Below are 13735 nucleotides of genomic sequence, written 5' to 3'. Positions count from 1 at the left end.
CTCAGAACGGAGAGAAACCTTCAAACTCTAGCTGGTGGAGACAACACTCATAAATAATCTTTATCAATTGAACATTTATTTAACAAAATAGGAAAGTGGAGCAAAATTCTCAAAAGTGTAAAAAATGGTTTTGCTTAAGTGGCAAGTAGATATTCTGAAAAAACAAGCTTCACTCTGTGGTTGGCAGGTGAATGATATAAAAAAAAAATACTTTGCATTTTTATATAGCAGTACTTTATTGATTAGCTTGTCAACCGGTAGAGCAAAAAGACAGTATTATTGCCATTCTATCTTGTTAACATTATCTGACTATCAGCAGACCTGTGGTTACATAGGATACACCTTTCATGACTAAAAAAGTCTCCTATAAAAGCCTGTTAAACCTGTAAGTGTGTGTCATGTGTCTGCAAAATAAACATAACCTATTACAAGAGAAAAACCTTTCCGTTAAACAAGATTATACTTTGGTATGAAAAGGCATAAGTGTGCTAGTGGAAAGGTGAGCAATGCAATGCCACTAGCTATATGTGGACCCTGTCGTTCACTAATATACAGTAACTATACAGTCAGAGTCAATGTGATGTTCAAAGTATTTGCAGCTTATATTCGCTAAAAATGATGAATTGTAAAATATGCTTTCAAAGTAAACATTGTGCTATTACACCCAGTTACCTGAAGTTCTATTAAGTACATTGATAATGAAGAGACAAAGATTTTGGTACTCAGTAAATGTACCTAATGACACTGACATCACTCCAGAAGACCCACAGATGAGGCTGCCCATCTAAATGAATAACTAAAGGAAGTTAGATTCACTGTCTAATAGAAAACAATAAACATTCTATACCAGAATATAGTTGCAGCATTTTAACAGGTACAGTAGCTTATATTTTAGACCACAATGCTTTTCTAAATGTTGTTTGCTGCTGTTATGCCATGTAGTAATGCAATAGATAAAATGACACCAAAATATATAAATTAAGATTTATTTACCTTGTATTACTGAGCTCTTGAATGGAAAATAGCCATTTTAGTTTTTTTATTTTCTGTCAGTGTCAAGTCTTTTGCTCAGTTTCTTTTGCTCTCTCCCTATTTATTTAACATATTTATCTAATATATGAGTTGAAATAGAACACTGCAACTCTGAATGTGTGTTTAAAGTGTTTAAAGTATACAGGCAAGATCAAATTGGAGGCAGGTTTTAAGGAAGAAACCCCAGTGGGCATAGCCTTTTCACCCACTATTCACTACAAACTTTTTTTATCCATAGACATGCTTGTTTGGGATAGGTGGAGATCCACAGTACCAGCCCTGATTCAAACCCAAGATGCAGGATCCATAAAGCCACAGCAGACACCACTGCGCCACCCTGCCATCCATAATAAATAATATAGTTAATGCCATTGTATGTACTGATATATATATTTTTTTTTTGCATTGACAGAAATCCTGGATATCACTTACTGTAACTTTAGCCAGTGTCCTATTGCAGATAGACAAGTACTTGATATTTTTTGCATTCTGACTCAATGCAACTTCATTCTGGAAAAAGCAGTTCCAAAAATAGCTGATGAGTGATATACTATGTGTGAAATGTCATGCTGCTCAGCATTTTGTCTCAGAATTGTTGTGCACTCTAAAGATTCATCCATGCATTTATAAGTTTCTGTGGTTTTGCCTTGCACATTGTCAACCTGTAACAATAACTAGTCCTTAAAGAGATTTAAATAGAAAATAAATGTACAATTACATCTAAATGATTTTTTTGCCGTTAACATTTTTAGTAATACTTTGCCTTAATTGTACTGTTTATTATTTTTTTTCCGTTAGACTCTTAGAATTGTGCATGAAAGGAGATGTGATTAAAACACAAGATCTTGCATCTGTTGTTGCCACCATAAGCAAAAATCCTGATGGACAATATCTGGCTTGGGAGTTTGTGAAGAATAATTGGAACAAGCTGCTAGAAAAGTAAAAATTATCTTAATTTCCTCTATCCACTTAGAGATATAATTTAGCCTTTTCATTGTTTGGTCTTCAGAATTAGTTCTTAAAATATAGCAAATATAACAGGGGAGACGTTTTAGGATAACCAAACAAATAATTCTTGAAAGTTAAAAAATCCCTTACTGTTATTTTAAGCTATTTTGTGGAGTACACACAAGTCACTTGTTGGTTCAAGGCCAGTCTTTTTGAAAAAATTAAACAAGACCAATTAAAAAAAACATTAATGAAAAGTAAGTCCTATAATGTAAGATTGTAATCACCATTCAAAGTGATCATGAATCTAACATTTAAAATTACATTAGAAGTTGATATTAGATAGATAGATAGATAGATAGATAGATAGATAGATAGATAGATAGATAGATACTTTATTAATCCCAATGGGAAATAAGGTACATACTTTGCTGCTAAAAGATATAATTTACCATCTAAAGCTATTACTGCAGTACACAACTTCTAATCGGAGGTAATGTCAAACTTATCAACTTCATTTGCTGACCTTGACTCTTAAGGATGTCAGGTTACACAACTAGGAATTGCAGGTGATGGCCGTGACAACAACTCCATGATGACTTTGCAGCATAGGTTCACATTTCCAAAATTTTGCAAGCTCTCCCTTTTTTCTAATAACCAGTGCTGTCTGAATGCTTTTTAGGTAGGGGAGTTCAACTGCAATATCAGACCTTTATTTTTCTTTTTTTCCATTCTTTCTTGGTAAGTAAAACACAATAATACATCAGACAGACTTGCCACTCTCCTGTTTTCAAGATTCAAAATAAACTCTGTCCCTGTTTACTTGTGGGTGCATTGCATTTTACTTCTGTCTGAGTGCTCATTGGCTATTAATTCTGGCATGCAAAAGCTCCACTCCTACGATTTAAGACTAAAGCAAACCTTTTCACTGTTGTAAATGACACAGGCATTTGGTGTTTTTTATAGTGAAAAAGCCAACTGAGGACATGTAACCCATTTGTTTCTCATGCTACACACGTGTGCTCCCCTTTTATATACTGAGGAGGGTTGCAGGTGCAACTGCCTGATGGCCACTTGTTTTGTCTTGGTAGAGTAATATATTACTCTGCTTTCCTCTTTTCTATTATTGATATGTAGCCTTTGTCAGAATGCCTCATATCTCACAGACTTACCACTGTTTATAAGGTATTGTACCATATAACTTCTCCTCACCTTCCCTTCTACATCTATAACCTCAGACAATTAGGTGTAGTAAAAGACAAGCAGAAGTTAAGTTACACTTTAAATAATGTATTATTAATAATATTCGTCCTGCGGTGGGTTGGCACCCTGCCCGGGATTGGTTCCTGCCTTGTGCCCTGTGTTGGCTGGGATTGGCTCCAGCAGATCCCCGTGACCCTGTGTTCGGATTCAGCGGGTTGGAAAATGGATGGATGGATGGATAATAATATTCATTAATAAAAACAATATGCAAAGTACATTTGAATATTGGAAACCATACAACCTGATAAATGGTGATATGTAGTTTCAGGGGGCACACAGACTTGTTACTTAAAATGTCTCTAGTTAAGTCCTTATTTTTGGTCAGCTTTCTTCAGAACAGGCCGCATGTCTGTCTCAATATGGCTGCCAAGCTGTGCTGTTCATTGTGTTGTCCTTTTCAGTTCAGGGTGTCTGAGATAGTCTTTCACCAAATGTTTGTAAGAGAGAGAGAGGGGTAAAGCAAGTTAATTTATAGATTTTCTGTCCAACCCCTAAAGCCAATAGGGCATCAAGGTAAGCTTGCCAGTTAGGAAGTCTGGCTTTCCCCTGGGGGTTGATTGAGAACGTCCAGCAGAAAAACACTTGCCAAACTTGTTTAAGGCACTTTTCCCAACCCTGTCATAAAATTCACTGTCCAGACTTAGTTCTAGGGGGTAAACATGAATGCTTCTTACTAATGTAACACTAATATTACATTGCTACAAGTTACAAATAAAGACATACAAAATGTTTACCAACTTGTATGCAAAATTTCACACCACAACACTCTCAGATAAATATTTTTATATTGTTCACTTAAACCCCAGTAAGTGTCTTTTTCTTGCTGTCTCTTCAGTTCTTCTTCATGTCTTTGTCTTTAGTCTTTGCTTGTCGTCTTTTCGGCTATGTAGGCAGGTCTGCAAAATGGAAGATGACAAAGCAGTATCTGTCCATCTCATCTTCTTGGTTGTCAACCTGGTGCTCGAACTTTGTTTCTGGGCATTCATTAGAACAGGTTGGCCACTAGTGCCACTCCGCTCCAGTCTCCTGCATGGATTTTACTCTGCCAATTGCCTTCATTATTTATTACCTGCACCAACCCAAAGTTCGTAAAACCTTACAATAGAAGTAGTACTATTGCAAAAGATCAGGATATTGAAACAGAAATAACTGTTTTCCCTTTTCTGTCTTCCTGTGCTATCTTTCCATTTTTGTCAATGCCTGTGTGTCCTTTTTTATTGTATGGTAACTGCTGCCTGAAAAGTTAAAACCTCTCCAAAATCCAAGTGCATCTCTCCTAAAACTGACCTTTGTTCTTTACTCAAGACCAGCTCACTTTTCTCCATTTTATTGCAGGGAGTTTCATAGGCTGTCTTTTTAATGAACTGGTCAGTAAGGTTTTGAATTACTAAACCTAAGTGTGTGTGTGCTTTTTAATTACTGCTGGGCCTAGCAGAGCTGTTAGGACATTCACACTCCTGCGCATTCCTGACTTGCTGCCTGAGCTTGTAAACCTTTCTGCTACACCATCCCCCATCCTTTGTTCTTTTTCTTGTCCTGTTTCATTCAGAACAACTCCTGAACTGGTGCACTTTTTTCCAACTCAGTCATTCTTGCACTTGCACTTTAAATAATGTATTATTTATAATATTTACAAATAATAACAATATGCAAAGTACATTTGAATATTGGAAATCATACAACCTGATAAATGCTGATCTGTAGTTTCAGGTGGCACACAGACTTGTTAGTTACTTAAAATGTCTCTAGTTAAGTCCTCATTTTTGGTCAGCTTTCTTCAGAACAGGTCACATGCCTGTCTCAATATGGCTGCCAAGCTGTGCTGTTTATTGTGTTGTCCTTTTAAGTTTATGGTGTGTGAGATGGTCTTTCACTAGATGTTTGTAAGAGAGAGAGAGGGGTAAAGCAAGTGAATTTATAGATTTTCTGTCCAACCCCTAAAGCCAGTAGGGCGTCAAGGTACATACAAGCCAATTCCAAACGGCCATATTTCAGACCAATGGGGGACAGAATATCTTCACACCTGCCCCCAAAACCATTTGTTAAGATAAATCTTGCCAGTTAGGCAGTCTGGCTTTCCTGTGGGGGTTGATTGAGAGCGTTCTGCAGAAAATCACTTGCCAAACTTGTTTGAGGCACTTCCCCCAACCCTGTCATAAAATTCACTATCCTGACTTAATCCTATGGGGTAAACATGAATGCTTCTCACTAATGTGACACTAATATTACATTGCTTTGCCTAAGTTACAAATAAAGACATACAAAATATGTATCAACTCTCACACTAGTTCCATTCCATCTGTGGTGCTGAGGTGTCACCCGTTGCGTAGCTGCACTCGGGTCCTAATCTGGACCCTGAGTTGGTTTATCGTGTGGTGGGTGCAGCAATTCGCTGTATCAGAGCGGGCTCCTGACCTCCTCCTCCTGTATGCAAAATTTCACACCACAACACCACCCGGGGATGATAATGAGAAAATCAGAACAGCTGTATGTGTGAACAAGGCAACTCATGTTCTGCTTACTGTCTTACAACACCCCGGAGAGGAGACGTCTTTTCTCTGCAGATCGCCTACACCTGCTCTACTCCACAGTACGAGTGTGTCAGTTATTTATTTAATTTAAAGATGCCAACATCCCGCAGACCTCTCATACCATATGGGGCACTAACCTGGTCACCCCTTTTAATTTTTACAAAGCCCTGGAACTGAAACAGGCACTCAATGGCACATCCAACTAGGCAAAACAAAAGCAATGGAACCTAAGAAATAATCAGGAGGATTTAGTCTTCCCTTGGGGGCATCAATATTCAGACATGAGCTCCACTCAAGCTCGGTATGCTCTCTCCAGAATGAGACAAGCCATGCTGAGAACATCTTGGTTTTGTAGTGAAGGGACTGAAAGGGGCAGAATCAATTTCCCTCCATAGGCGGTTTCTCAGGGCTGTGGGAGAAAAAGGAGATGTTACTGTTAGCGACATTGACCCCTTGTGTCCCGGAGTGGTACTGCTCACCTAAGATGAGCCCGGAAGGCAAACCTCAAATCCATGCATGATAACACGTAGGAATCTTTTTTTGTGCAGTATACACATGAAAATAAATTGAAACTTAAAAATACTTCCTTCATTTCATGTTTTATAATGGTTCAAACTCTCACTTAATAATGTTATATCAAAACACAGGTATTTGAAGTACATTGCCTTTCCTTAATCTTTAATTTCTGACATCAGTAATGGTGTATTCGAAAATTAACTCAAATGTCCCATTTTGTTTTGCTCCAGGTTTGATGTGGGGTCATTTTCAATAAGAGGTATTTTGTATGGAACTACAGCCCATTTTTCTTCAAATAAAGATTTGGAAGACGTAAGTCTTTATATTTATATATGTTTATTGTGCTCGTTAAAGTATTTTTTGAATTGGCATCTGATTATATTAATTCAAAAACTGTTTACATTTTTATTTTGAACACAAAATATTAAGAACCTTCTGGCACACTGTCCATCACTGGTTTCCACCTTTTGTCCTTATGAATTGGGTTAAGTAAGTATAAAATGTGTTAATATTGAGAACAACGCTTTTTAAAACTTTCCACAGTATACTGGAGTCTATGGGTTTGTTTATACATGATCTGATGTCCTCTTGCTGTTTTTCTAAATGCAAGACTAAAGCCACATCTTGTATATTGTATTTTTTTCTTTTGTGACTTATCTTCTGTACTTTTTTCCTGAAATCTGTTGAATGAACTTTTGATAAAAAATGGAGTTCAATCTTTTTAGGTGAAACAAACTGTACATTTTTTTGGCATTTGGTACTCAGTATAAAAATGACAGAAGTGTTTAAAATTATGATGGGGTAAGCAGGGTATGATAAATGCCACCTGTAATGTTACAATTGGTCCTCCAACACAAACACGGGCACAAATGAAATCTAAATGAGGTGCAAATGTAGATACATGAAATAAGTTATGAAGTAGTGTAGTCAAAAGCGGCTTTACAGATCTTAAAACCTTATTTTAATGATATTCTGTAAACATTTGGTGAATAGCTATTAAGAAGCTTAGCTGAGCTGATACTGTATCTTACGTAATAAAGGACATCACATTTTCTTTAACCACATCTATAAAATGGTTTTTCTAATCACAGTAATGAAAACGAAAAGCAGACTACAACTTTAAATTATAATATTTTGACTTAGTGATACAATGAAGTAGAAATATAATGGTAATAATGAGTATAATTATAATCATATAATTTTCATGAAAATATAATGCTAAAAAATTATTTTATTTGAAATAATATGCATAATTATAATGCAATAATTGTCATGAAAATATAATGCTAATAACATATTTTATTTGAAATGTCATTTAAAATGTTTACCTTATTGAAATAATATTTGACACATTACACTGGTGCCAGAAGGTTTGTGAACACTTAAGAATTTCCTGTAATTCTGCATAAAAAATGTGACCAAATTTGTACATACAGTCATATGAAAAAGTTTGGGAAACCCTCTCAGCTTGTATAATAATTTACTTTCAGCAAAAAATATAACAGTGGTATGTCTTTCATTTCCTAGGAACATCTGAGTACTGTGGTGTTTTCCGAACAAAGATTTTTAGTGAAGCAGTATTTAGTTGTATGAAATTAAATCAAATGTGAAAAACTGGCCGTGCACAAATTTGGGTCCCTTTGTAATTTTGCTGATTTGAATGCCTGTCACTGCTCAATGCTGATTACTTGCAACACCAAATTGGTTGGATGAGCTCGTTAAGCCTTGAACTTCATAGACAGGTGTGTCCAATCATGAGATATAAAGGTATTTAAGGTGGTCAATTGCAACTCCTCTGACATGTGACAGCATGGGATCCTCAAAACAACTCTCAAAAGATCTGGAAACAAAGATTGTTCAGTCTCATGGTTTAGGGGAAGGCTATAAAAAGCTATCTCAGAGGTTTAAACTGTCAGTTTCAACTGTAAGGAATGGAATCCAGAAATGGAAGGCCACAGGCACAGTTGCTGTTAAACCCAGCAGGTCTGGCAGGCCAAGAAAAATACAGGAGCGGCATATGAGCAGGATTGTTAGAATAGTTAGACAACCCATAGTTCACCTCCAAACACCTGCAAGAACATCTGGCTTCAGATGGTGTATCTGTACATCGTTCTACAATTCAGCACAATTTGCACAAAGAACATCTGTATGGCAGGGTGATGAGAAAGAAGTCCTTTGCGCACTCACGTCACAAACCGAGTCGCTTGTTGTATGCAAATGCTCATTTAGACAAGCCAGATTCATTTTGGAACAAAGTGCTTCTGGAATGGCCGTCACAGTCCCCTGACTGGAATATCATCGAAAATCTATGGGTTGATTTGAAGCAGGCTGTCCGTGCTCGGCAGTCATCAAATTTAACTGAACTGGAGAGATTTTGTACGGAAGAATGGTCAGAATGCCTCCATCCAGAATCCAGACACTCATCAAAGGCTATAGGAGATGTCTAGAGGCTGTTATATTTGCAAAAGGAGGCTCAACTAAGTATTGATGTCATATCTCTGTTGGGGTGCCCAAATTTATGCACCTGTCTAATTTTGTTATGATGCATATTGCATATTTTCTGTTAATCCAATAAACTTAATGTCACTGCTGAAATACTAACGTTTCCATAAGGCATGTCATATATTAAAAGGAAGTTGCTGCTTTGAAAGCTCAGCCAATGATAAACAAAAATCCAAAGGATTGAGAGGGGTTCCCAGACTTTTTCATATGACTGTATTACCCAGCCTAGGTAGAAATGGATTTTATCACCAAACACAGTCTTGTATTGACCTATTAATGCTGCCAGCGAAAACATTAAAGTAGGGTAAAAAAATAAGATTGATGATAACAAAAGACTGGCTTCCAACTCTCATGATTTGACTAATGACTGGCCTTTTAAATTTTTTTGAACGTTATTTCCATTGTTTCAAAGACAACAGAACTCAGTTATATCTTTTTTATTTCAAAGTTACCAAGCAAGACAATTGGGAACATGCATTACATAATAAAGTATCTATCTATCTATCTATCTATCTATCTATCTATCTATCTATCTATCTATCTATCTATCTATCTATCTACATGACATCATCAGTATGAATGTATAATGGTCAGTGTGTGCATTCCTCAGATTCTTCTTAAAAAATTTTATTGATAATTCTTATTAGTATATTCCTGTTATGAATTTTTCTGTCCTTTGGCTTCATTTAACATCTACTCAGTTTCAATCTAATTATGTCTCCCTGTTTGACTACAAAATCCCTCTCTGTATTCTGACTTTGATCTTTGATTCATCTCCTTAGCTTTATTGATAATTTTCACATATTTACGGTTTCAGCCTTTAGCTTGTTGTTTTGACTTTGCAACTTCTCCTGATTTCCTTTTCATTTAAAACTGTTACTACCCAGTGTAATAACAGTTGAATGAATACAAACATTGTACAGTATGTGGTCATGTGGAACATACCACCACTTTTAATGTGATGTTACAAAAAAGATTTGTGTGCTCTGACCACTAGGCAGGTGTAAAAGAAACATTACCGGAGTTGCAGAGGGTTGGCGTCTTATGTGGGAAAATCACAATTTATCCACAGAGATTTCATGTTTTTCACAAGCACATTGCAGATGATTGTCATGATTTGATTGTCTTTGTATGATTTATTTATTTTTTCAGTACATTTATTTTGTTTAAATCATTTGGTTTTGCAGTAGCTATTTCACGTCAGCATGTGCCACGGTGAATGGCTCCAGAAATTGCTTACCTTCCATCTATTATGCAATGGTATAAATGTAAATGTGACGAAACTATGTTATGCAAGTTTGACAAATTCTGATCTAAACCTTGCTTGCTTGTTTTCAATTATTTCCTTTTTGCCTTCATGACTTCTGACTCTTTGGTTTTGTTCTCAATTACGATTTTGGGTACAAAATGGGTTTTGAGGCTCACTTTAGGATCTTGATCTTGTTTTCTTGCTCATTTTGCAACTCCTCTCCTCGTCATTCCTTTAAACTTGTTTGCATACTGGTGCTACCATAAGAGTGATAACTGTTGTACTTTGTAGTAGCGGCTCAGATCAATGCTGCCATCCAGACACTAGACACCAGGCAAGTGATGTGAATGACCTTTTATAGGCCTAGACAGGTGGGTGTAGACAAAGACAGAAATATAGGCAGATTCCCATTGATGTAATTCTTCTTCCTTTGTGCTGACGATTCCCTGACTATGGAAGAAACAGAAAACTGGTGTCACTTCAACATTTTGTTTTTAACTAATTTTGTGAGCTTCACCTATGGAGCATGTAACATCTTATCCAACAGTTAAATACGAGCTTTTCTTGCCTGTAGGTAAGACTTGTATAAACTCAGTCATTATGATTAATCTGGTGATTTGCATATGCAGTGTCAGGGTATTCGGGCTGGATACTATCCTGGAAGCACTCGGAGCAACGCAGGAACTGGTCCTTGACAGGGTGCCAGTACTTTGCAGCTAATGTACTGAGTATTTTATTGTTTCTTCACAGGTCAAAGTGTTTTTCAAATTCTTAAAAGAACAAGGACATGAATTAACTGTTGCAGATGTTGCTGTAGAAATGATTCAGAAGAACATTAAGTGGCTGGAACAAAATCTTCAAGTATTAAGAAAGTGGCTTGAGAATGTATTGTCTAATGAGGCATCATGAAATGCGTAAAACTATAACCTTTGTTTTGCAAAGGAGAGACTTCATTTATATATCAAGGAATTTATGCCACAAACCATGAAGAAGAAAAACGTGTCTTAAATGAACGATGGCATAATAAAATTAATAGAACCTGATAATTAATGAAGCAGGTTGAATGTGCAAATGGTGAAGTATGCATTGAAAAGGAATCATCTCTCTCATTCTTGTTGGACTTGTATGCTTTACTCTTGGGTCATTTCTTCTTTGATTCTAGTAACTTGCTTTAAAGTGTGATGTAAACTTATTGTCCTTTTCCAGAGTTCACAGTACAGGATGTCACAATGCAACAATTTTTGTGTTCAGTACGAATATCAGTTAAATTCCAGGATAACCGAACACTATTCAGTACCACAGCAAAAAAAGAATTCCTTTTACTGGCTTTCTAATCAAAAGTACCTCCATTGTTCAAGTGGACAATATTGTGCCTTTTTCTGTAACAGAATATAAAATATATAAATACTAATAGTAACAACAAATTTAAAATACTGTAGTGGTAAATCAATTAAGCAGTATCCCGTATGGATTCCTACAGTGTGACAGCAACTCAGGGGATGTTACAGTCTTGGGGGGATTTCTTTATTGGGCTTTGTAAAGAATGACACTGCCAGTGATGCAGTTTCCTCCCATGTTCCACAGTCCTATATGCTTGATTCTGGATGCGTGTAATGGTTAGAAAATGGATGGATGCTTCTGTTGACCTCTATAGACGTCCAGTCTGAGAATGAATGCAAAGCCTATGTTCCTTTATCGGGGCTGTATAGTACAGGGCATTAAAAAGCAATTAATCTCACCATCTACTAGTTAAAACAATTACAACTCACATCTCCATAATGGGATAAAAGAGGTAATAATGACAGCTTATATGCGTGTGTTTTGCCTTTTTTTTTTAAAAAATGATAAGCATTATTCCGGCAATTATGCACTGAAATTTTCCTGTTTCAAACACAAAGCTATACCAGACGGGACGTTTGCTTGTTTTCTTTTCAAGATGTGTTAATGCGGTACAGTAGCACTGTGAGCCATTTTCACATATAATTTTTAGTCACAAATTTTATTCACATATTATTTTGCCTTACGAAGCAATATGTTCACTTGTAGTAACTCACCTTTGGGGTACCTAGTTCTACCAAATTCTGTAAAAAAGCAAGTATTGTTATGTATTCAGCATTTTGGTATTGACTTGGTACTGAAGTTTTTGTTTCATCATTAATTCACAATAAAAGATGATGTTTTAATTTTTATGGTTCTTCTTAGCACTGAAATCTAAACAGTACCAACTGTAATGAATCCTGGGATGCAATCCATTTTCATTTTGGACTGTTTTCATTCATTGTTGTAGATCTTTCCATTTTTTATCAATAGGGTGTCACCATTTTAAGTGTTGTTTTTTGACAACAACCATGTTATCTATGATTGCTGTGGCCATTGCCAGTCATGTGACCTGAGAGTCATGTGTCGTATTGCACTTTTTTTTTTCTCAAGTATTATCTTTTTTGTATTTAGAAATCAGGGAAGGTACATTAGACAATGGACTGAATATTTTTGACTTTGAAATTTTGGATGATATTTTGTGGTTTTGATGAATTTTTTTGACCCTGGTCTGTGTCATTTGGTGGTATGTATCGATGCATGCTCCCAACCTCCTCCTCCTCTTCCTCCTCCTCCTCCTGTTCAACAGCTGTTCTTTGATTCTCACTTTCAGACACTCTTCATTGCCTGGTCCATTTAATTTCACCATCTTTTGGCTGTTTTTTTTTTTCTACAGAAATAATACCACCTTTGTTACTGAACAAGTGACTGACTAGTCCTACTTTTGTGCAGAATGTCCTCCCTGCCATACACTTCTTGATTTTTGCTTAAATTGTCTTCTGATCAAATCCAGATGTCATGGAAGCAGCATGTCAGATTTTAATAATTTACAGTAAGCACAATTTCTTGGTTTGCAGAGTCACTGTGGCTGGTGGCATTAGGAGGTTAGTTGTTATTACATTAAAAATGCATTGCTTCAAACTACCCATATTGAGCCCTACAAATTGTTTAACTATTGGGCAGATGTTTTTCTTTCCTTTTTATACTTCATTTAAATTTTCTTTTTTTCTTTTTCGTTTCCTTTTTCTTGATCTAGAGGAACAGAAACTACTGGTGGGAGTGGGCACTGATGGCGGGGGGGGGGGGGGGGGGATGGAGTTATCTCATTTATTTGTAATTGCGTTCATCCAGTTTCTTTCTGTGTTTTACTTATTCTCTTCAATAAAGGTTTGTTTTCAAAAAAGGATCAGAAACTCTACAGCAAGTAATTTAGCTTGTGTGGTACATTATTTGTTTCTTTTTTGTTTTGTAAAATGTATACAAGTATGTAAACTTATAAACCCTAAATTACAGATGTGAATCTCTTTCACATAACTTTAAATATTTTATTTATCTCATTTAAATACAGTACTTGGACTTGCTTATATGAAAAACATTTAAAATTGTATAACTGAGAACCTTAATGTTCATGAATTTCAGTTGTCACAGGTGGTATTGACACGTACTACTGTATAACTTCCCCCAGATACAGAGACCTTACTGTATTTATTTACACTTAACCTGTGAAACCTTTTCTACAAAACACACAATTTTTTTTTTTTGCAACTTTATAAAAACTGGAACTAATTTGAATGAGCTAAAAGTCAATGATTCATTCATTTCTTTTGCTTTCACAGGGTCTGTTTAGAGAAAGCATGTTGTCAGATTTAGTAGAATT

General features: G+C 36.0%; 1 protein-coding gene across 4 annotated transcripts in view; it reads left to right on the top strand.

The window, feature by feature from the left end:
- The window catches only part of LOC114654895 (endoplasmic reticulum aminopeptidase 2-like), a 73254-nt gene extending 60172 nt beyond the window's left edge, over nucleotides 1–13082 (top strand). For all 4 annotated transcript variants that reach the window (XM_051929503.1, XM_028805739.2, XM_028805737.2 and 1 more), the window contains 3 exons: nucleotides 1831–1971; nucleotides 6521–6602; nucleotides 10792–13082. In XM_051929503.1, coding sequence (XP_051785463.1) covers nucleotides 1831–1971; nucleotides 6521–6602; nucleotides 10792–10950 — 382 coding nt within the window. In that variant the 3' untranslated portion in view covers nucleotides 10951–13082. The remainder of the gene's footprint in view (nucleotides 1–1830; nucleotides 1972–6520; nucleotides 6603–10791) is intronic.
- Nucleotides 13083–13735: the final 653 nt, after the last annotated feature.

Source organism: Erpetoichthys calabaricus, chromosome 7 (genome assembly GCF_900747795.2).
Source record: "Erpetoichthys calabaricus chromosome 7, fErpCal1.3, whole genome shotgun sequence".
In the NCBI taxonomy this organism is placed as follows: Eukaryota; Metazoa; Chordata; class Cladistia; order Polypteriformes; family Polypteridae; genus Erpetoichthys; species Erpetoichthys calabaricus.
The sequence above is the reverse complement of the archived record's forward strand: the minus strand, read 5'-3'. Positions and strand labels throughout refer to the sequence as shown.